Raw genomic sequence first — 25,701 nt, 5'->3', positions numbered from 1 at the left:
ATTCTAAAGTGGCAATCAGCCAACTTTATGACTATGGGCTTGATTAGGTATTTGGACAGTAGATTTTCAAACCACAACAGTGATGAGTTTACCTCTCCCTCCAAGGCAAAGGAGGAAAATCTTCCATATTTAAAGTTACCAAACGTGGTGGTGGAGGTGTTTCCACCAAAGTGCTCAACTGCAAATCTGAAGAGTCCTATGGAGTGGAAATACTCTGGCAGAAAAAGCGCCACTGCTTTTGTCTTCTGGCAAAATTTCCAACTACAAATGTTGTCACTGTGAATGTACCCCAAAAGTTGGTGCACATTGTTAGCGGTCACGTATCAATTCTCCCTAATATGCTGAGACTCTGCTTACCTTTCCTTTGAAGTTTTCAACCCTTTCCATGGTGGTCATTCAAAGCCATGTCTCCAGTAGATATCGTTGTGGATCAGCCACTTTACATCGAGTTAGATCAGCTATCATTAAATTACCTCAACACATTTGAGGAGCAGATGGCAGAGCTAGAGAAGTATCTGCAGGCAAGATATCTGCTTATTTCCAAATAAGGAGGATATGACGTTGCATGTGTGAATTGTAAATATCCTCGCTTTTCAGTAGATTATTTTACTTTTGTTATGTTATGTTATGTTAATTTTGTACTTCTATAGCGCACGGCCACTCCACGGAGCATCCCGGCGCTTTAGCGAAGGTACCCACCAAAAGGGAGCAACATAACAACTGAAACGGAAACATAAAAACAGAAAAAGCCAGTTAAGGAAAGAGCCATGTTTTGAGGGCCTTTCGGAAGGAAAAAAGGCTGGAAGCCTGTCTTAAGGAAATCGGGAGGTCATTCCAGGCACGGGGAGCTAAATAACGAAAAGACTGGCCTCCAGCTCTGGCGGGCTTGATAATAGGAACGGTTATTTTGAATAAGGAGGAAGATCTAAGGGACCTAGAGGGCTGGTACCAAGAAAGTCGTTTTGCAATGTATTTAGGGCCTATGCCATGTAAGGCCTTAAAGGTCGTGGTCAAGGTTTTAAAAAGGATCCTTTTGGCGATGGGTAGCCAATGTAGAGTTGAAAGAAGATCAGCAGCTCCGGCCCTTCTTGGAAGACCAAAAATGGCTCGGGCCGCTGAATTCTGGGCAATTTGTAAGCGCCTAACCAAATATTTGGGAAGTCCCAGAAATTAAACATTAGCATAGTCCAGCCTAGATCCAACTAGCGCCTGGACGATGATTTTCCTGTGCTGGATGGACACTAGGGGGAGGAATTTACGAAGCATCCGAAGGATGCCAAAGCATTTCCCGGTAAGACAAGAGATGTGTGGTCCGAAAGATAGGTCACTGTCGATAATGACTCCCAGATTTTTGGCCTTCAAGGACACACTGGCAGGAGGGAACATGTCCTGCGGCCACCAGGGTTTCCAGTCTGGCTCGGAAGTGCAGCCAAAGAAAAGCAACTCCGACTTGTCGGAGTTGCACTTCAGTCCATGACATCCACACCACTCAAAGGCCGCACTCAAACAGCCCCTAACCTGGGCGCCGTCAAACAATTTTTGACCTCAAAATTAGGATCTGTGTATGATGTGTAAAGCATAGGAAAAACTGAGTGTTGCTATACACATACCACATATGAACATACAAGTTCACTAAGTAGATTAGGATTTGAAGGTGTTGTATTTCTATCTAGGACCCTAATTCGATATTTCTGATTTATGCCCTTATGTGGTTATAATAAATAATATCCTTATAAAGGCATAAGAATCATATCCATATTTAGTCGTAGCCCATGCAGTCCAAATTAAGTAAGGCTACTTCCCCAGACTCCTAGAGAGTACAACGAGTTCTTTAAACAAAACAAACATCCAGCAACCTGGGAAATCCCCATGCTTCTGTTTTGATTTGTCCTAGAACTCCTGCGAGCACTGAAAGAACGGCCACTTCTTAGTGACATCTTTATTGACGTCTTATGTCCAACCTTACGTCAAACCTGGCACCTTTCAGGTATAAATATACCAACATTGCCTTAAGCAAACACACGGTGGTTTGGGGCAGAGCGGCTATCTACTTGCCCGAGAGCCCAGCTGATGCGAGAGCCCACGGACGCCGCCCCTCTCCTTTGACGCACTGTGAAAGACGCTGTCTTTTTCTCCAGCCGAGAAAATCCAGCTCCGGTGTTTCCAGCTGCCCTCGCGGGTTGCTAGGATATCGGGTCCTGAGAGAGAGATACCAGACCTGTGGAGAAGTGTGGCTCAATGGTTAGAGCGGCAGACCCTGATGCAGAGGTCTAGCCCGGGACCAGGGTTCAATTCCCCGCCTCGGCGGGTCTTGGGCTCAAAATTCTACGGACCTGATAATTCTCGCCTCGGTGCCTATTCCAATCATGGAGTCCCACTCTGCAACCCCGGGCAATAGCTTGCTTAATCTCCACAACTGCCCCCACAACGCTAAGGATGCCTGGCCTCCACCTTGGGGGTGCCCAGGAGTGGACACCTCACAGGGAAAGCCAGGATGGGTTCCACAGCGGTATTTGTACAAGCGCCTTGAGACCCTTGCGGGTGAGTAGTGCGCTATACAAGTATCAATTTACATTTACATTGACAGACCTCCTGCTTTCTATTACCCAGGTACGGAGCTGACTAAACCCTTAAAGAGAATTCTTGACTCAGATTCTTGGCAAAACCAACTTAACTTAAACTGCTACTTACTTACTCCTTCCCACGTATTAGGCCTAGGTCAGGTACACCGGGGTAGGCGTAGATTAGAAGCACCAGTTGAGTACGTTAGTCAATGTATTTATGTATGTATATATTTTATCTATTTTAAAGTATCATATGGCTAAGAAACCATATCAATGCTTTTACAGTATTATTTTATAACACTCCTTTTACTGTACGCACTTTACTTTATGATAAGTATTGCAATTATGGCAATTCATTTCTCTTGCATGAGAAAGAAGACTGCTCAATAAATAACACCTTTTATTGAAAAGGCCCGTCTCTCTATTTCTCTGCACTCTGGTGAAACTAAGTATGCACGATGGTGGAGAAGTGTGGCTCAATGGTGGAGAAGTGTGGCTCAATGGTTAGAGCGGCAGACCCTGATGCAGAGGTCTAGCCCGGGACCAGGGTTCAATTCCCCGCCTTGGCGGGTCTTGGGCTCAAAATTCCACGGACCTGATAATTCTCGCCTCGGTGCCTATTCCAATCATGGAGTCCCACTCTGCAACTCTGGGCAATAGCTTGCTTAATCTCCACAACGGCCCCCACAACGCTAAGGATGCCTGGCCTCCACCTTGGGGGTGCCCAGGAGTGGACACCTCACAGGGAAAGCCAGGATGGGTTCCACAGCGGTATTCGTACAAGCACCTTGAGACCTTTGCGGGTGAGTAGTGCGCTATACAAGTATTAATTTACATTTCAATTTACATTTACGATTGACTGAGCGAAATAGCTGTCTATTGTTTTCACACGACTCTAGAGATACCCTCTTATTCTGAGGGAGCAAAGTTGTCATGTTATATGGTTGTCAGAAGCTAATCCCTTCTTGTCTATCCAGGGAAGTTAACCTCCTCCTTGTTTATTCGAGAAAGTTTCTAGTGACCTCTGAGCTAGCTGGCAAAACTTATTAAGTCTAATATAGTCAGTAGAGACCTAGTCGACCTCAGTCCTAAGTCTACACTACTGTTTATATTATTCCAATGCGCAGAGCCTATTGGGAATATAGGAACTACACTACATGGCGCCCAACGTTTGGTAAGGGTATAATTTAACGCAAGACGTTAGAGTAACTCAGTCCTGCTTTTTCACACAGAACCCTTTTCCCGTAAATACTCCAAAAGACGTCTGGAGTGGGTAAAAGGTTAAAATCCGCCGGAACTTAGTAGGAAGAGATTCCTATGTATAGTTTTTGGTTTAGTCAACGTTGGAGGATACAGTGTTCCAAAATATTGTGCACCTAATCTTTGTTTCCTTGAAACTTGCTGTGCAACAAAAAACTTTCTGTCAGTAAAATGCCGGAAGGTGACGAAGAAAGAGATGCTACAGCGTCTCAATGGTTGTTGGATGACACGAATGTCCAACAGAATGACCCGAATGCTATTTACATTCCGGCAAATATAAGAAGAACTATAACTATTAAACTTATGGAAAATGGACTATCATCACGAGGTGGTACAGTCATATTCGTGGTAGAGGCCCATGAATATCGGCAGATAGAGGTATTCTATTCATGGATACACTTTCCAGCAGCAAACGCTGTAACAAAAGAATTCCACTATTACGAAATAGAGGAACCTCCGGATGAATACACTCCTTTCGAGGAGGTTGAAATCCCATTAAATTACTAAGAGCACCTGCTCTGGTTTAAAGGCGCCCTAAAAAATAAAAATCACATCACCAGGCTCGGTCCGCTAGGTAGACCAGGAGCAACGTGGCCGGTTCTAGCCAGCTACACACCACATCCAGACATTGATAAAATGTCAGACCAGGAACTTTTAGCTCAGCTAAAAATACTAATTAAAATATGTAGACAATTAGTCCAATATGTAATGCGGACTTCAACAGTCCAACCAGCTATTAACATTCCACAGCTGACCCCTCATCAGGGAAACACAAACAAAATTACACCACAGAACATACAATCATGCCTTGGTAAAACACCCGCAAAACGAGAACAAATTCCATTCTGGTTAGCACAAAAAATCACTCAAATAGAGGCAGTATTTCCTGATACTACACCTACTGAGAAACACAGAATTCTGACTATCTGTCTTCCAATGGGGATCGCACCACATGTGGAGGACTGTGACACTTGGGACACAGTCTTTGCTTCCATTTACACAAAAACACATGGTGTTCCGTCCATGGCGGTTATACCAGATGTGCTAAGACAGATTCAACATGAATACGGTCCAGAACCTGCTTTAACTCTGGGTATGAAATTACTGAAAGACTTCAAGCAGGTCTCGGCTATATTATTAGCCAACATAAAAGGAGAAGCAGCATCTGTGGTGATCCGCCAGAAATTGAAAGAAACAGATATAGCAGAATAACCTTTTGAACTTGCCAGAATCATAGAAAAATCCTATGAAGAACTAGGTAGAGATAGTTTGGGTGGGAAACCAGTAAAACCCCAACTACTTGAAAATCCTGAAAAAACATTTATTAAAAATAATCTAAATACTGCAAAAAAGAGTTGGGATGGTAATAAACAATCCACTCCCAAAGAAAAATGATTCCAGTCCAGAGGAAGGTCTCCTCAACGGAGAGAAAGATCTCCGGACCAACGAAACAAGTCTCCCCAGAGGGAGCCCTCTGAGAAAAGATACAACCTTAGAGATAGGGATAAATTGAGAAAACCTGATAGATATCTAGATATTGATACACGTCCCTCTAGATCTTTTCAGACTTCCTCACAGAAATTTGGAAAGAAGAGGACGGTCAGAACACAAAGAAGAGCACGTCAAGTCCAAAGACAAGGAACCTGCTCATCAAAGTAAAAAAATAAAATTTCCAAAAAAGAAGGTAGCCAGTATTAAAAACATTAAACATGCCGAGGATACTGAGGACACAACTGAAAAACGGAGAGTGGGCCCAGACAATGCTAGACAGCGCAGCAGAAGTGACCATAGCTCGCAAGATCCTGATGAATCTTCTGGAGACAGTGGACAATAATGAATACATTCAAGTGGAAACTGCAGATACCAGAGTTAGCAAACCTCATAAAATATACGAAATCACGTTACGTATGGAGGGAGATAAGACTAGGAAAGTAAGGGGTCTCTTTTGGGATAACCTTTCGAAAGGCTATGACATCCTGTTAGCTGAGAAGGACTGGCCACCAGAGTTTGTCAGGGAGTGCCCTCATGGCAAAGAAATGATTATGCCTGCCTTCTCAAATCATATTCCAATTCATAAAAAATATACACTTGCAAGAAAATGGGCAGTAGCCCAAGCTCGTGCATTATATAAACATCATGTAGGATGAGATGAGGACTCTCCTCCTCACAAAATCCAGTTAAAATGTCAACCCACTGCACAAAGGCAGTACCCAGTTAAACAAGAAGCTAAAAAGCAAGTCAGGGAGATCTTAGATCAACTTGAATATCAGGGGGTGATTGAAACATGCACCTCACAAATGAACAATCCTTTGTTTCCTGTCTCCAAGCCAGAGGATTCATATCGTCTAGTTTTGGACTACAGACACTTAAATTCCTGTTGCAAAACATTTGCAGTACAAAACTCACACAGTGCAGCACTAATGAATAACATCGTGGGCAAAAAATAAAAAACGACATTAGACATCTGTAATGGATTCTTTTGTCAAAACATTGCACCTGAAAGCAAGTATTGAACCGCTTTCTCAATAATGGGGTCGCAAAAACACTTCTGTCAACTCCCACAGGGATTCAAGAATAGCCCAGGATTATTCTCAGCAAGCGTAACAGAGTTACTACAAATATATGATGATGAGGCATTATCTTATGTCTACGACATCTATCTCACAGATGATGACCTGGAGACTCACTTGAAAAGAGTGAACACCATAATACTTGGTTTGCAGCTGAGGGTTACAAATTCAACTTTAAAAAGTCACGAATTGACCATCTAACTGTCCTATTTCTAAGATATGAATTATCAAGTGAAGGCAAAAGCCTAGCAGACAACTTCTTAGAGAAGTGTGCTGTACTCCAAGCACCTAAAATGCTGAAGAACTTACAATCAATACTAGGTTTCCTGAATTTCGGAAGAACATACATTCTAAATTATGCAGAGAGGGTTAAACCTCTCTATGAATTAATAAAACCTGATTTCAAACCAATCAATTGGACTCAGAAACACACAGAAATTTTAAGATCATTGCAAACAGACATGTTAGCTAAAACAAAATTACAAACTCGTGAAAACATACGCAACCTTGTAATCCGAGTCATCCCAGGAAGATGCGGATTCACGTACCTGACCTCTAATGAGGGAGAAACGGTACCAATAGCTTACAAATCACACTTGTACACACAACCTGAAATTAAATTCTGTTCAACCGAAAAAATTCTAACTGCGGTTCAGACTGCTGTAGCAAAAGAAAGCGCCCTAGCACAAGGTAAACGAATAATAATCGTTACCCCAGGACCTGCCCTAGAAGCAGTAACAAAAGCAAGCATTCCAAATGCTAAAGCACTACATCCGAGATGGATACAATGGGTTAATTCTCTTGCTGCAACAGACGTAGTATACAAATTTGATCCTAATTAAAAAACACAAGAATTTCTACAATATGAATATGAATGTCCTCTGCCGAACGAAATCCTGCCTCTAGAACATTACGGCTGTATAATATATACAGACGGATCAGCACAACACGCAGTTGGGGGTAAAAAAGCTTACAGTGCTGCGTGCGTAATTGTTAAAGGTCGTTGGCACGAAGGAAAATTTAGACCACTGGTCACTAAAACCCAATCTCTAGGAGATTGTACAGCTCAGCGAGCTGAACTTTTAGCATTTAAGATGGCGCTTGAAAATACTGATCGCAAATTCCCCTCACTAATAGTGTGCGACTCATATTACTGTGTTCAGTCTTATAATGAATACTTGCAGAACTGGGTTCAAAACGGTTTCAAAGATGCAAAAGGTGGCACAATCAAGCATAAAACGCTTTGGGAACAAGTAGTTCTTTTACAGAAAGAACTACAAAAGACTCACGTGATACATACACTGAGTCATCAACGTGATGGCGTTCACGTTGCGGGGAATTCATTGGCTGACGAAGCTGCGAAGGCAGTTGTGCAAACGGCTTCCGTAGCTGCTATCACCCGGTCAAAAACAAAAATAGACAGCGATATAATGCAAGCTGTCAGTGCTTCAGTAAAAGATGATATAAATACACTCCCGAAAGGCTTTCCAGTAAAGTACTCATACATAACTGATGCGAATAATGTTCCTTTTGCTCAAATCCCTGGAGTGGGGGATAGGGCAATTCCAAACATGGAACACAGGTTAGGACTAATTACAGCGGCACACGAAGGGCTGGCTTCTGCACATGCTGGTGTTTCTGCCACAATATCGTTATTAAAACAAAGATATTGGTGGCCGCGCATGAGAAAACAAACTAGGAACTATGTTCTAGAATGCGTAATATGCCAAAGAATGAAAGTATCAACAGTGAAACGACCAGCACAGACGCCCCTTCTAATCTCAGATAAACCATTAGCGTGTGTTTACCTGGACCACTGTGGTCCCTTACAAAGGGATGGAAACTATAAATATATCATGGTCGCAGTGGATTCCTGCACGAGATTCATTTGGATGTGGCCCCAGCGCTCGGCTGACGCCAGAACTGTTATAAAAGATTTACGAGTCTTTATCGGCACATACACAATTAGCATGCTACATTCTGACCAGGGTCCTGCTTTTAGCTCTCGGGCTTATAAGGAGGCCATGACTAGCATGGGCATTGCATTGCGGTACTCTTGTCCCTTCCATCCTGAGGGAAATTCGGTAGTGGAAAGAAAAAACCGGGACATAAAGCAATCTATAACGGCGAGGGTATTAGGTTCGGGTGATGGGTGAGTCCAACATTTAACAAGTGTCCAACGTAGTCTTAATAATCTGCCAAGAAATTCTCTAAAAGGTCTCAGTCCGTACGAACTATTGTTTGGTACGAGAATGCACATTCAGGACCTTGATAGTCACACTTCAGTGGTAGAAGAAAAATGCTTTGATATCAAAGACCGTTTGGCTGTTTTACAGGACTTAAATGAAACAAGACGAAACCTGAGCAACATAAAGTTAAAGCAACAGCCAACAGCCACTGAAGAAAAACCACCTGTCCCAGCAAGACCTGTCTGGATTCCAATGATTGGGGATCTGGTCAGAGAGATGATCGCGGTAAAGAAGGAATTTGGGCCTTCTTACAGAAAAGCAGTACCTGTCTTAGCTGTCAGCGGAACAAGATCAGTTGTACTACCGCCCCTTGCTGGTAAAAAGGAGAACCGAGTTGTATCCATCGACCTGGTAAAACCACAATCATGTGGCCAATAATAAGTAGTAGGCCCAGTGGACTCCCAAGAAATAGCAGAGTACCAAAATTTGCTACAATACAAGAGGTTCAAACTGAGAGACTAATCACATTCGATAAACCTGCAGTGAATAAAAAAGGACTATGCAACAAAGCCATGGAACTTATGCCTCTTGAAACCCAAATTGCAACAGTTCGTCAAGAAACACCAGTCTACAACGATGTAGCCTCAGACTATGCTAATGAAACAAAGAAAAATCCAAAAGCAAATGAAAATCCGGAAGCAATTCCAACAATTGACAGAACTGCATCTGGCTACTTCATCAACTTCAATGACTTTTCTGAAGATCCAAGCAAACCTGAAGAAACGTCAGCAACAAAAACTTTGAAAGACAAAGTGACTGAACTCTTTCTTCAACTCAAAGAAACCTATCTGATTTCTCCATGGATTGAATTTTGGATTGTGTTAGGAGTACTGTTCCTCCTGCTTTGGCTCATCATGGTTCTTTGTTTGGGAAAATTCATTGAAGGAAAATACAGTACAATGGACACAGCAGGTCAGAACATCAACTTGGTCCTAAAGCCTCACAAGTCATCTCACATCGAGAAAAGAGAACTATCATCAGTGCACGTCACAGCCAATCAAATACCCGGTGGGGTAGCATGGGACAGAACTGAATTTGACATTTTTGGCCCGATTGAGCTCTTGAAATATCCACATCAGTTCAAGGTTTCATTAAGTGACTTTGTAACACCAAGTACTTTCTCTGATGATTGGGACTTTGAAAATATAAATAATATGATGTCAGATTTAGTAATGTCAGCAAAATTTACAGAACATGATTACTTACAGGGTTCATCAAATTATGAAGAAATGTACTATTATAATCACTTTGGCCATCACTATTTGCATAAATCTGCTCAACCTAGAAATGTTTTAAATTATAATCAATGGGAACATTGTGCAACACCACCTAAAAGCAGCTCAAAAACGTTTTATGAGAAATTCCCATACTTCTCAGGGTTTAACACAAGTGATGCAGAAACGTTTTATTTTAAAATGTTAAATAAGACAGGAATGAAAACATTGCTGACAAATACTAAATTGATCTATTCTGAAACATTTTATGAAAAAATGATTACATTTGGTTTTGATTTCTGGAAAAACAACATTGAAACAAAAACCATCTGGGGTACAAAAGAATGGCAGGTCCAAGGTTTAGAAGCATTATTTAGAGCCTGCATGATCCCAGAACAATTAATATTCTTGAATGACACCATTCAACAGACTACCTGTCTTGGCCTAGCCAAAATTAAAGACTTAAACAAACCGTCTATTCCAAAGCCCATACCTGATAGTAATAGCACTACTGATATGGAGATAGACGTATCCCATATTTTATACCAAAACAGAACACATCCTGATTGGAAAAAATGGTTGATCTGGCCCACAGACACAAATAACTGTCAAGATAGATTCCTGAACAAAATACAGGGGTTAAAACTGAACAGGCCAGACCCTAGATACTCCCAGAGACAACATCCAGGGATAGTTACAACATACAGTATAGGGAAACTCTGCCTTGAATGGCTACAGAAATCCACACTGGCTGAATTTAAGCAACACCTGACTTTACTTAAAGACGGTGCTAGACTTGCGTGATTTTTATACTGGGACCACGCAAACAGCGTCAAAAACGTTTCATAGCGGCCGGTATATACGCTGCGTACAACGAAGCTTGGAAAGTAATGCAAATTGAAACAGCAGAAAAAATACGAGAAATTGATTGTATTAATTTGGAAAAACCACTTTCTGTTGTGGACAATGGGTTAACGACTCTGTCCTCCAGAATATATTCACTGGACAGTATTGTATCATCTGCTATTGATATAATAGAGCAGGACTTACTAATGTTACAACATGGTCAGTCCCAAATACGTTCTATTGTACAGCTTGGCTGGACGTTGCAAAATCTGCGTTCAGGCTACGTACCATGGCGTTTAATCAACACAACGTCATTAATCTCTATCTTTAACCTTACTGATAAACAAATCAGCTTGGCACAAAAAGGAGCAGAGTATACGATTCTGAGCATTGAAAAACTTGAGAGATTACCATTGACAATGTCAGAAAGACCGGTCATTGAATGGATAATTTACGGAATAATTACAATCCCGATAACAACTTTCCAATTTAAATATTGCCAAGAGTATATACCAGCGGGCCAGTATGAAAGGTTGGGTAAAGGGTACATCAAGTCAAGATGGAAATTACCTTATACACACGCATGTTACAGTGAAAAGAAAAAGAATGTATTTCTTAGTGGTAAAAACTGTAAACGATCACTAAGCGGTACACTTCTGTGTCAAGGTATTAACTTGCATGGGGCGTCTTCGAATAACCTTTCACGTCACCTGCACGGCACTCCTGCAACACAGATAGAGCCATTCTTTAGAGAGCTTTTTAACGGGAGCTATATTCTAATAAATGACCACAGCTGTTGTGGCATGGTGCCAGGGAAAGCCTATCTCGTGAGCGTTAGTTCCATGGTCACTTGCTGTATGCAAGTATTGTATCCAAACAGCACTCCAGACCTGAGGGCGGCAATATGGCCTTATTTGAATATCTCTTCTATTCGAATTGATACTTTAAGCAGAATGAAGTCTATTCTTTTACAGACAACTGTGCTTTTGACCTCGTCCAAAGAAACGTATGATCTGCAAGTTGCAAGGACAACGGCAGAGATACATACCCTTTTATCAACAAATTGCCCCGTGCATTTCGTAGAAATGCTAAGCCAAATCTTAAACATGTCAGATACCAGTGGCATCGCACATGTATTTAAGACAATTTTTTCGGGACTGTTAACACCCTTCGAAACAGTATTTTTCCCAATTTTGTCCATTCGGTCTTTGGCGGCCTACCTCTACTTTTAGGACTCGTGGCAGGAATTTTATTTTTGATCCTTCTGCTCCGATATGGCAAGCCAAGTCGCAGACAAGACTCCAGCAATGATGGAAGAAACGATACTAGCTATACGCTATCGGGACCGCATAAATAAAGTCCTCGGATTAGCTCGGCTAAGAGATCTGAATATGACCTGGTTTCTTTCATTCAGACCTATCTGGCAAAAGTGCATCTTACCTGTGCTTCGATGTATGCTATGCGGAGAAGAATGCGTGTTGGACGTCTGTCTTACACTACCATCAGCAGTACCAATGGATACAGATACCTTGCTAGGTCCTGTAACGGCTCATGCATCGTGTTGTCCCCAGCGGCTACCCATTCTGATGACGGCATTCGTTGAGACTTCACCACTATGAGTATGTGGCAGTGGAGTACGAGATGAGAGCAGCATCACACAGGTACAACCTTCTGTGAGCATTGCTGATCCTGACATCGATGATAGCAATCATTCTCACACATGCACTGTTTTGGCATTTTCAAACTTGGTCGAACTTTCACCTGATGTCGTAGACCAATTTTTTGCGAGTCTGTCTGAAATGATGTTCTCCCCTGAACAGAAAGAATAACTTTTTAAGCAACAAGCACACAGCGTTCCATGAACTCTGAATTCGGCCTTCAGCTTTGATAAACAAAAGCTACTGAAAACATTTGGAACTATTTTTTCCCCCGAAAACGAAATTATTTTTTTTTCACTTGCAAAATATTTACCTTTTTCTGGCACATGGACTCTGCTGAAAGTAGAACTATTCTTAGAGAACAGAGCTTCTAATTTAGGAACTCTAGAGACAATATTTTACCTCAGCCTCTAGCACATGTACAGCATTTGTATTATTATGTGAAGGAATGGTCTCGACCTTCTCTTCTGTATTAAGAGCCATTTCATGTGTAATTTTCGCAATTCATTCAGCTGATATATATATGCATTTTTTAACTGAATGATACCACTGCTTGAAAAGCGTACAGTACCAATACTAATTTTCGTGTATTTACCATATACCATTTCAAATGCGAATTATGTATTTTGGGGTGGGTTGGAAAACACATGCACCATTATATGTTTACTATTGCTTAGTTTTTAGTAATGAGGGACATTAGATTGTGGAGTGGGTGTTGTATTTCTATCTAGGACCCTAATTCGATATTCCTGATTTATGCCCTTATGTGGTTATAATAAATAATATCCTTATAAAGGCATAAGAATCATATCCATATTTATTCGTAGCCCATGCAGTCCAAATTAAGCAAGGCTACTTCCCCAGACTCCTAGAGAGTACAACGAGTTCTTCAAACAAAACAAACCTCCTGCAACCTGAAATCCCCATGCTCCTGTTTTGATTTGTCCTAGAACTCCTGCAAGCACTGAAAGAACAGCCAGTTCTTAGTGACATCTTTATTGACGTCTTATGTCCAACCTTACGTCAAACCCGGCACCTTTCAGGTATAAATATACCAACATTGCCTTAAGCAAACACACGGTGGTTTGGAGCAGAGCGGCTATCTACTTGCCCGAGAGCCCAGCTGATGCGAGAGCCCACGGACGCCGCCCCTTCCCTTTGACGCACTGAGAAAGACGCTGTCTTTTTCTCCAGCTGAGAAAATCCAGCTCCGGTGTTTCCAGCCGCCCTCGCGGGTTGCTGGGATATCGAGTCCTGAGAGAGAGATACCAGACCTCCTGCTTTCTATTACCCAGGTACGGAGCTGACTAAACCCTTAAAGAGAATTCTTGACTCAGATTCTTGGCAAAACCAACTTAACTTAAACTGCTACTTACTTACTCCTTCCCACATATTAGGCTTAGGTCAGGTACACCGGGGTAGGCGTAGATTAGAAGCACCAGTTGAGTACGTTAGTCAATGTATTTATGTATGTATATATTTTATCTATTTTAAAGTATCATATGGCTAAGAAACCATATCAATGCTTTTACAGTATTATTTTATAACACTCCTTTTACTGTACGCACTTTACTTTATGTAAGTATTGCAATTATGGCAATTCATTTCTCTTGCATGAGAAAGAAGACTGCTCAATAAATAACACCTTTTATTGAAAACGCCTGTCTCTCTATTTCTCTGCACTCTGGTGAAACTAAGTATGCACGATTGACTGAGCAAAATAGCTGTCTATTGTTTTCACACGACTCTAGAGATACACTCTTATTCTGAGGGAGCAAAGTTGTCATGTTATATGGTTGTCAGAAGCTAATCCCTTCTTGTCTATCCAGGGAAGTTAAACTCCTCCTTGTTTATTCGAGAAAGTTTCTAGTGACCTCTGAGCTAGCTGGCAAAACTAATTAAGTCTAATATAGTCAGTAGAGACCTAGTCGACCTCAGTCCTACGTCTACACTACTGTTTATATTATTCCAATGCGCAGAGCCTATTGGGAATATAGGAACTACACTACAAAGGAAGCCTGAGAGGAAATATTTTACTGATCAAAAAACACACAAGATGGACTAACAGTGATGACAACTATTTCACCGTATATAAAGGTTATGCATCAAATGATGAAGGTAGCTACTTTAAGAAGGTCTTGGAGATGGCTTTCACTTAAATAAAAGCATTTGCTTGCTCCCTTAAAATTGCAACTATCCAGTAAGATAACACTTTAATGAATGCAATGTCTTATAAACATCTTTTCACTTACTTCTAACATCGATGTTCCCAAAAGCACATAGGCCTTCTTTTTAAAAAACAAAAAGTAGTTGCATAGAAGTACTGCATGCTCTTCTTTGTTGCCCACAGCCCAACAGATGTTTTGCTGCAAAATGAAAACATTGAAAAGTTAGTTTATCCAAACACCTTTATCTTACCTTGCGCTATCACTATTCTAAGGTATAACTGGTTTGAATGTTCTCCTAATATCAAGTGGCTCCACAGTAAAATATTATGAAGAGCTCTTCAATTCTGCTCGTTCAGCAACAAATACATCTATCATCACTTCTTTTCAGTACTGCCACTTGAGAGCATAGACATTTTTTAATGCTGATACTAACGTCTGGTCAACAGATGGTTAGAGTTAATAATACCAGTAATTGTCACAATATTTAAGCTAGCTGAGGTAAATCCACTTACCAAGAAATGAAACCTCTACAGCCATAGCTTTTTTTTTACTTTGTCCCCTTCACTTAGGATTAATCGTTAGAAGTGTGCTTCACCAGAGACTCGACTACAATGGATTCCAAAGCGCACAACTCAAGCTCAGGAAGGTAGTTAATAAGTACAAGACTGAGGAAGGGAGAATCACAATGTTGGAATTATAGGCAAATAATCAGAGAACTATATTCTCATTCTTTCTACCCCTGTTCTTATACCACCTGAGAATATAACTAAATGAAACACATTGCCTTTCACCCAGTCCAAAATCACAAACTACACCCTGGACAGCGATATGCCAATGCATTTTAATAACAAACTGTAATCCATGCTTGTGATTTAGATTCCATAAGCCTAACAATACCAAAGTTGCCTTTCTCCATCCCCCACTTCCAACCTTTAATAGGAGAGAAAATTACAAGAGGGTGCCTATGTTGCTATTCTGCAAATCTATGAAAAGGATACATCTGTGCTTTTGTCCAAGATGTGGACATGCTTCTGGTAGAGCACCTCTAAAGGTCACAGGGCAATTCATTATGATACATCCTGTCAGCCATACCGCTCAATGACCTGATTCATAGACTCACTTTCAATGTGGATGGAAGGCTTTAGATCTCTCTGGTAGACTCAAGGTACAGAAACACGTTCCATTTTATGTGCGGGGTAAAAATAAATTAATAAGCCCAACTGCCTTACTTAAGTCCATTGTATCAAGAGGCAAGTCCACTGGAGATACCGTGGCCTTCAGATAAAATTACAGAAATAAAATGGAGTTGGATAACACATTTAGGACGAACTCTTGCACATGCTGGAGAGTTAGGCTATCTGAAAATTCTAAAATAATGGGACCCCTGCAGAGGTGATAACAACTAAACACAATGTATTTTAAGGACCATATGTCCACAGATTCGAAGGAGGATCCCTTATTGCCACCAACAATGAAGGCAGGTCACAAACTGGAATACTGATCATCACCGTAGGATGTTCTCACACACACCTACCAAGCAACATGGGAAGGAATGAATGGCTATACTAATACTACTATGTCCAAAGGTTCTGCAAATGTATTAATGGTTGACCGCTTATTTTCAGTATGGAAGGGGTCAAACTAATAAATATTTCTTGTTGCAGGAACTGAAGGACTACATGCCATCAAAGTCTCAGGGACGAGCCATTAAGTACCAGCATGGCCTCTGTTAAAGTCATTTGGATGCTGTACATTATTTAAAGCCACCAGGTAGCATCCTATATACTTCCTAGAAGACACCAAACTATCTTCTTGGTTTTAACCTTTTTTTTATAACATCTACAATTGATATTTTAGCTGCTATCATGGTCAGGCATTGAATATGGTGCTAATACTCTCTCATGTTTGTTGCTGGAACTCGGCGTGTCTGAGCTGCATATGCATCACTGGATTCTTCCAGTGTTCAAGGCATCCTTTATTGTGTTTATTATTCTAGTAGATATTCAGCAGCACACTTGTGCACAGGTTAGGTGCACTCAACTTTCATTTCAACCAATGCAACCTATTGGCAACACTTGCTGCCAGCACTTAGAGGCCAAGAGGAGAAGAACACCCTGGTAAGATCCACTCTGTGGTGAACCATAAAGGGACCTAGAAGAAAGAACCATGACTCTTTACAATATTTCACTGTTATGAGCGCCCTCCCTCCTTATTTAAGACAACTGGTAGGAAATGGGACAGAGAAAGAAAAGGTGAAGGGCAGATCACATCATCCTTTCCACAATCCTCCATAAACAGAAACATTAAACAAACCACAGAGATAACACATTCTCATCTAATGCAAAAAGGTGTATATAAGAAGCGTGGCCTGATAACCGGGGTGGTGAAGTGAGCTAAAGAACAATGATGGATTCAACCCAGATCTGCGACTGTGGGTAACTGTCTGAAAGTTTCAGCACTCCATCCATCATCTCCTTGTGTTTGCTTTGTTGGCCCTAAGTTGGCAGGGTATGCCCAGATGTGGGTATCTTGCTCAATTTGCTACTGGACTCAAGCTAGCATGGTTGATGAGGGGTGTTACCCAAAAACCGGTCCCAGGATGCTTGTTTCTGGTCCAGGGAAGACCTGGCTTGGCAGTTCGGTCTGGACTGTTCCCATGAGGCAGTGGGTCAAGACTGATTTGCATATGGCTGGGTCTGAACTGGGGTGGCGAAGTGAGCTAAAGCACGATTATAGATTCAACCCAGATCGGTGACTGGGGGTGAGTATCTGAAAAGTTTCAGCACTCCATCCATCATCTCCTTGTGTTTGCTGATATCCTGGTCTGCCATGCGAATGTCCTCTCTGACAAACAAAACTCACACAATGACAATCAAACACCATTCAGCACATTCATCTCAGTGAAGTCCAACGCTGCATATATATTGACCTCAGAGATATAGGATGTTCTTTTATTCAGAGACATGCCTAGAAAGCCACCTCCACAAAGACTTAGATGTGGATTTTCATTGCTCCTGCCATTATTTTAAATATATTTTTGCCATGATATTGGGTACTCTGACTTTAACTAAATGCTCCCTTAACTGTGAAGCAAATGATGCACATTGCTAACAGGACTGTAAATGGCAGCTTTTGGTTTTAAGAGTTTATCCTCTCACTGTCTGTCAATAATGTATGAATTGAGAGCTCCCCAAGGATGCCCCATTACCACAACCAAAAGCTTACATTAGGAGTACAACCAGGGTTAGGGATATACAAGGTATCCAGAGGTGAGGTAAGCAGAAAGCAGCCATTACTTTATTGCCTCACTGATATCATATGACACCAAGATTCACTGTTTGTATAGTTGGCAGCAGTGGCTCCAGCTATGAAGAACACATCACACAGGCCACGGATGGGGACTGCCGCCGATCATTATTACAACTGTCATCACCTTAGTCAGGAAGACAACTAGAATCAAGAACTTACACCATAAACAAGGCTTGTCACATCAAAAAACTAGGAGATCTGCAGAAACTACCACCTTAATGCAAGCCAAACTAGACCTTGCATCATAGAGCTACACATCATCAATTAAGAGTCTTTAAACAGATGAAAATTGTCAGTAGGACTCTAGGAAATCATGGTCCCAAACGATATAATGTCCAAGATCTGAGGGCAAAATCAAGCCACTGACATTCAGAAAAAGTATGAAAAGGGATTGATAAAGCTGATCTCCTCTCAGGATATAATCTAAAATTATCAGTTTAGGAACTTCTGTTTACCAACTGGACTCTCACCTTCGACTTTTTCCCTCCCATTGATCTTGTTTTCTCAACTGCAGTGTTTGGAAGTGACTGAAAGGTAAAATGCAGCACTCTCTACAACTAACTAGGATGTACCTAAACTCACAATAGTTTTAGTCACGCCAGGCGATCTCCTGCCAGCCTTGAGACACTTATCTTATTCCTGCTGGGCTGTAGGTTACCATGCCAGGTTACCATGCCTCCAAGAATCTGAAACAGGCCTTGGCTGAAGCTGTGGGTATACTGGACGGGATGGCACTCTGCTTCAACCACTGGCAAAAACAACATCTGCAGAATGGTCTTTCCAAGGACCAACACACTGGTTACATAGCAAAGTCACTACTGGTGTTTTAATGTGTCATGGTTTGATGCATCGCACATGCTCCTGCCTTGTCTTCAGAAAACTGCATGGACAACATAGTCAATTTTTATGAAGATAGCTCGCCCACAGCAGGACTTTTGACAGTATTCTAAGTGTAGATTTCAGTCCAAGCATTAGGATCTCAAACTGAACATGAAGGGGAAAAATGACATAACATAACGGCTTGAGAGAATCATTGAGAGATTTTACAGGTTGTTGATCTTGAAATTATTTTATTTTAATAAGCTCACCAACCCCTTAAAACAGAGAATGAGATGGAGGCCTACAGTTGATTTCGTCAATAGAAAGACATTGAAGTACGCCTCTTGTCTCAGCATTCCAAAACAGTTAATGTTTGGGCAGAAACGTGGGCCAGATCGTTTTTGAGGATGCAGGAATTAGGAGGGATTATGTTTTGTATCCCCAACATACTGTATTCAGATCCCACTGATACAATAATGAATCTTTCCAAATATCCTTAAAGGTTAGGAATGTAACGGAATCTGCCCCTCACTGGGAGGACAACTGGATCACTGGGATGGTCAGGGCCACCGGAGAGACTTGGTGAAATATGAAGTGATGCCTGTGACAGAAGATCTGGACCAGGGGTATCCAACCTGTAGCTCAAGAGCTACTGGTAGCTCACCAGCACCCTTAAAGTAGCTCTCAGAGGTGAAGCCACACCAAGCTGATCTCAGAGATTCTGTGCATATTAAAGAAGGCAGCAGTGCTCATTTCATTACCCGTAAGAGTTACAGACAGCCAAACTAATGGCAGGGCCTCTTGATAACACTCAAACACACACTGTGTTGGCCTATCAATCAATCAATCAGGGATTTATAAAGCGCACTACTCACCTGTGAGGGTCTCAAGGTGCTGGGGGTGTGGGGGTGGGGGATTTGGGCAGCTCCGGTCATTCGGAAAGCCAGACCTTGAGGCTCTTCCTGAATGCTTGGAGTGTGGGGCTTCATCTGATGCTGAGGGCGAGTTTGTTCAAGGTCTTGGCCGCAATGTAGGAGAAAGATCTGCCTCCTGTTCTGGTTCTGTTGATGCAGGGGATTTCGGCCAAGGCCTGGTTTCTTTTGGGGGCGTAGAAAGAGATTCTTTAATTGAGGTATTGGGGTCCGGTGTTTTGGAGGGCTTTGTAGATGTGTGTGAGCAGCTTCAAGGTCACTCTTTTTTCGACGGTAGCGAGTGGAGGACTCGTAGGTGCTGGGGGATGTGGTCTTGTCGTGGGATACTGAGGATGAGTCTGGCTGCGGCGTTCTGGACGGTCTGGAGTTTGTGGAGTAGAGGTTTGTTGATTCCGGCGTAGAGGGCGTTCCCGTAGACCAGCCTACTGGTGATGAATGTGTGGGTGACGGTCTTCCTGGATTCGGGGGGCATCCATTTGAAGGTCTTGTGGAGGGTGTTCAAGCATGTGGAGGCTACGGCATCACATGAACCATCTTTATCCACTTTAAATCTACCTAAGACTTAGATTGCCCATGTCATACGCCCGGCTCTATCAGTCGCACGTGGTGTGACATCAAAGAATAGTAGCACCAGTAACCGGGGCTGACCCACCAAAGTGTGTGACTGCAAGAACTAGAGTGAAAATTAGTTAGTTGGTAGCATGATCAACCAAAGAGCTGAGAAGGAGAGAGTATGCATCCAGGGCAGAGAAAGTTAGAAGCCTCACATTCAATTTGGTGTGGGTGTGTGACATTGTGTCCTTCCCTAATAAACAGTGTTGATTCCTTAAAGCTACTACTAGTGTCAAGGACCGCTAAATATGTATGCTGGTCTCCATCATAAGAGTATTTTCTCAGACGCAATTGAGCCCGTTCATGGTATAATTGTGCCATAGCCATAACATTTTCATCCTTGACTATTTTGTGCATACAAGTCTAGTAATTACATACCTGCTGCCATCACTGACATATAAAGAGCATGCCTGGCCTGCTTTTAGCCCTTCCTGACAGAGTGGCAACTGCTTCTCCCATAATAATGGACATAACTAATAAATGTTGGGCATCCAGCTGTGGCACAGTGGTAGCCCTGGTTTAATGATGGGCATTATTAGCATAACAGAGGCATTCGTAGTGTTATGGTGAGCAAGCATGGCCTATGATTCCAAAACTTAGGTATTTGAAGCAGAATATGTCCATGAGAGGTATTTGTACATGGTGGTACTCAATGAAAACGAAAAGCTGAGGTTTAGCGACTTTATTTTCTAACAAGGAAAACTGATTTGATTTTTAAAGGAAAAAATTGTTTTTCAGAAAGGTTTTTCTTCTGGAAAATTGAGTTTGATTGCTCAAAGTGGAAAGTGATTTTGATAGAATGTGGTAATACCCTTGTGGCTCACAGCATGTGATGATTTGAATTTTACTTGATTACAAGCATTTAATATTGATAAACGTTTCCCTAGCTTTCCGCTGATAACTTCACCTGGAATGTTTGGGTGGTTACTACTGATAATCGTGCTTAGGGTGGTCACAGTGTAATGGTAATACATATCATCAGCATTTTACAGTGATAAAATATGCTAGTAGCTCGGCAGGACTTTCCTTGACCAGAATTAGCTCTCACTACAGAAAAGGTTGGAGACCCCTGATCTGGACAATTAAGTAGAGGCCTTGGGTTTCTATGGGGAAAGAAAGTCATGTTTCTCTTTTTGAACAAGTGGTAGGTCAAATCCAGTGGCTGGGGCCAAGCAGCTAGTCCATAAACAGCATGGACCCGGTCTACATTCCACTCGCTTATCAACAGACGTTGCACACTGGTGCATCTGCAACAACTAAAGATACACTAAGGTTATGTAATGAGGCAGGTCCAGTTGCATATACTCTAAGACCACTGAATGCAAAATCTGGAAGCAAAAAGATCTGAAGTGGCATCTTACTTAGATGGTCAACGTAATCCTTATCCTCATGAAGGGCTGCTGTTCAGCAGTGACTGGGATGCCTTGCATAAGGGTATATTGGTAAACTAAAAGTAAGACTGAAGTAAATCTTATGTATGGTTCCCTCCACATTTGTATTCACAGTATTTTAATGTTAGGGACTCTCCAGCAGGATTCTCCAAAGTCGGTCCTGGAGCTCCGGATCCATGCTAGATTTGTAAGATAACTACATTTATCTAAATGTGGATATGCTAAACTCTGTCATAGATTCGGCCCATCAGGACCGACTTTGGAGAACCCTGCTCCAAAGCATCAAACCTGCCAAATGGAGGACTGAGTTGGGCAGTGTCCCTTCCTTTTCCTGACCTTCTATGGAGCCAGCCAGAAACGGTCGATCTCCCTCTGCAATAAGGCATTCTGAGAGGCTCTGTAATGCCCCAATGAATGGACGAGATCAGGGTTCCATCAAGGATATGTCAGAAGATAAGCAAAAAAAATAAGATGATTCCAGGTAAGGCTTTATTTTGTGAGAGCTCCAAGCTGGATGAGAAAAGTTAGAGAAACAAATAAATACATGATATTGTATCTAAGGGTGAATGTCATAGAAGGTAGCCCTGCATCACAGAGTGAAAGGACTGGAACGAGGAACGGTGATCCCTTGGCTTCCAAGTCTGCAAAGGAACCATCACTCAGCGCAATTCTTCTAAATATATTTTAATTAAATCTTCGAATAGTGAAATAACGAGCAGGCCACATACCTTGCTATAAAGGTTACTGAGGGTGGATGTTATGGTGGTTGCAACAATGATGATCATTCAAAAAAGCAATCTCACCCGTGGGGTGATATTAGCTATTTGCAAACTCTGCTGACATTCAGAGACCAGATGGGAAAGTCATTTCAGTTCCTGTTCTGAAAACGGTGTGTTGTTAAAGTTTGTAGATTTATGGAGAGCGGATTATTACCTGTGAGGGTCTCCAGACGCGGTCCTTGGGCACTGGGAAATTAAGTGATTTTCCCAGAATCACAGGCTGTTGCGTCGATGCCGAGGCTCAAGCTAGGATCCCCAGCTCCCAAGCCGGCAGTTCTGTCCGATGCGCCACATCCTCTCCTTGTTACAATGGTTTCAAATAACCCATGCTGCGCTTCACACAGCGCAGAAGCAGGACAGCTGCTTTTTTGAAGCCAGTGAAGGCGATAGATTCAGGGCACAACCACAACATGGTGCCACATTACAAAAAACACAGAGGAAAGAATAGCCATTTTTAATTAGTTGATGGAGAGCGCTCCTGAAGCAAAATTATATTTTGTCTGGAGTACTGAATATCCTTTTATTTGAAATGCGTTAAAATATATTTGCATGAGAATCCCTTTAAACAAGGGAAAACAAACAAAAAGAAAAACTAATTCAAAACTTTTCCAAAGAAGAGGAAAAAAGTAGATTCATCTGAGAAAGCCAGAAAATTAAACTGTATTGCACATATACTTTAATCAAAACAATGGAGATTATAAGAGAATTATGTTGGCTAAATACACGTGCTTGCCACACATATACTTTGTGAAAAACACAGTCATTTCCAGAAGATAACTCATGTTTGAGCAAAAGCTGAATTTCTCCCGGATAAAGTCTATTATCATGTTTGTATAACAAACACACTCAAATGCAGACCCTCTTGTAATCAAAAGTATACCCTCTGCCAAGATTCTATATTAAATTGGAGCGGATAGAGGTGGTATTGGCCGTTTCAGGTGTCGACAGTCTAGCTAAATAGAAAACGACCTCGAAGACAAAAGAGGACAAATGGAGGCTTACACAAAGGAAAAACATTACATATTACTAGCATGAATGGAAGGTCAAAGGTGTAAATAACTATTGATTGGACCAATATGTGTCCATCACAAAACATGCCTTTTGGCATCCACCTTTACCATGCATGCTGAAGTATATGTAAGGAAAGCGACTTCTAGCTGTGTGATAAAGGCATCCAATGCTTACCACTTTCCTCCAAGGAAAAGTAAGAAAAGCGAGCCAAACCCGAGGAAGGCTTACCTGCTTTCTTTAATTGTTAGTCAGCGAACATGATGTGTTTCAACTCCTTGTGGTCTTGATCACATAACCTTGCCCAACAACACCGTGCAATTTAAACTATAGTAATCAATAATAGACAATCATTTCTTAGTAAAAACATCTATAAAAACAAACATAAGAATGTCAACTGCGTGACAGTATATTCAATCTTGCTATCATTAAGCAAATGTTTTATTGCAAAAACAGATAACATGATGACACTTCATATACCTTACCCTCTAAAAAAACAATATGATTAACAAAATTTGTTTGGTACTTCGCCATAATCAAAATGTGATAAGAATTCCAAAATTCATCAATATCATCACCAATAAATGTTATAAGTCACACATCAATGATCTTACACAAGCTGGGTCAAAGATTCATACACCCAGTTCCTCATTTCCAATGTTCACAGTTCTAAAGGCTATGAAAGCCCAATTATCCATGGTTCATTAGGTAATGCTCATAATCCAGTCGGGACGATTCTGCTGATAATAGATGTGTGAATTCATATTTAAATATAGTGTCATGCAATTGTTTTCATTATATTTGTTTGTTTTTGTTGACCTTGTCACTGAGAAATGGATGACTATTATCGATTCCTATGGTTTAAATTACATGGTGCTACGAGGTACTGTTATGTGATCAAGATCTCAAGGGGCTGAAACGTGTCATGTTCGTTGAATAACAATTAAAGAAATTAAATAAACTGGCTAGAATTTCCTTCCTTCCCCAACCAAAGGTCCAAGGGGTCTGGGGTGACAATAGGCTTGTGTCAAGTTCTTTGTGAGTATGCTGGAGGAAGCCTATTTGAAATATAATTGGAGCAGGGAACGATGCACAACAGGCAATACAGGCTATGTACAGGTGCCTATATGACACTGGAGACAAGACAAATGCAAAAACAACAATTGATAGACAGAATGCAGAACAATGTAATACATTCAACCCAGTACAGACATCTGGGCCTAAATCCATAGTTTTTTTGCACTCCACACCACCCCAGTTCAGACATGGCCATATGCAAATCAGCCTTGACCCTGTGCCTCATGGGATCAGTCCAGCCCGAACTGCCAAGCCATGTCTTCCCTGGACCGGAATCAAGCATCCTAGGACCGGTTTCTGGCTATCAGCCGTCTTCAGCCATGATAGCTTGACTCCAGTGGTGTGGAGAGCACGGGACTCACGTCTGAGCATACATACCCGTCCCACTCGGGGTGACGAATGCAAAAACAACAATTGATGGACAGAATGCAGAACAATGTCATACATTCACACCAGTACAGAGATCTGGGCCTAAATCCATCGTTTTTGTGCACTCCACACACTGGAGACAAGACAGGCAGACCATTGGCATGACTCAATAAGAAAGAATTGAAGGCCAAATGGGTAACACAGATTGAAATGGATGACGGTCAAGTACACTTGACCCCCACCGAGATAGCAACAGCTTTTGCGAATTACTATAAAGACTTCTATGCCAGGCGTCCCCTAGTAGAACAATCGCAGATAATAAGGTATCCAGAGACAATCGAGATCCCTAGATTAGACCAGGAGGATGAGCAAGCGTTAGATGAAGAAATAACGATAGAAGAAGTCAGAAAAGCAATTGGCCACCTGAAAACCGGGAAAGCTCCGGGTCCCAACGGATTCCCCCCTGGACTTTTTAAACAGAATGCGACTCTGTTAAGTTCCCATCTCCTAAACCTGTTCCTGGAAGCACACACTGCAGGCAGCCTCCCGAGAGATCTCCGTACAGCTACAATAGTAGTGATCCCCAAGAAAGATAGACGACCACAAAAGTGTGCTTCATATTGGCCCATTTCGCTCTTTAATATAGAAACGGAGATAATTGTGCGTATACTTGGCGATAGGCTCACAACAGTAATATCCAGTCTTATCCATCATGACCAATCAGGGTTTATGCCAAAGAGGTCCACAAGATTAGATTTAAGGCACACACATAACTGGCTAGAAGTAGCAACAGCCAGGACAGACCCGCATTTCATATTATCATTGGATGCGGAAAATGCATCAAAACTGTTCACTGGCCCTTTCTAATGGTAACAC

General features: G+C 41.7%; 1 protein-coding gene across 7 annotated transcripts in view; it reads right to left on the bottom strand.

The window, feature by feature from the left end:
* The window catches only part of CC2D2B (coiled-coil and C2 domain containing 2B), a 1,917,855-nt gene that overhangs the window by 123,033 nt on the left and 1,769,121 nt on the right, over nt 1-25,701 (bottom strand). For all 7 annotated transcript variants that reach the window (XM_078643430.1, XM_078643434.1, XM_078643435.1 and 4 more), the window contains one exon: nt 14,614-14,727. In XM_078643430.1, coding sequence (XP_078499556.1) covers nt 14,614-14,727 — 114 coding nt within the window. The remainder of the gene's footprint in view (nt 1-14,613; nt 14,728-25,701) is intronic.

This window comes from Lissotriton helveticus, chromosome 5_1, assembly GCF_964261635.1.
Source record: "Lissotriton helveticus chromosome 5_1, aLisHel1.1, whole genome shotgun sequence".
NCBI classification, from domain to species: domain Eukaryota; kingdom Metazoa; phylum Chordata; class Amphibia; order Caudata; family Salamandridae; genus Lissotriton; species Lissotriton helveticus.
This window is presented reverse-complemented; position numbering and strand designations above follow the sequence as displayed.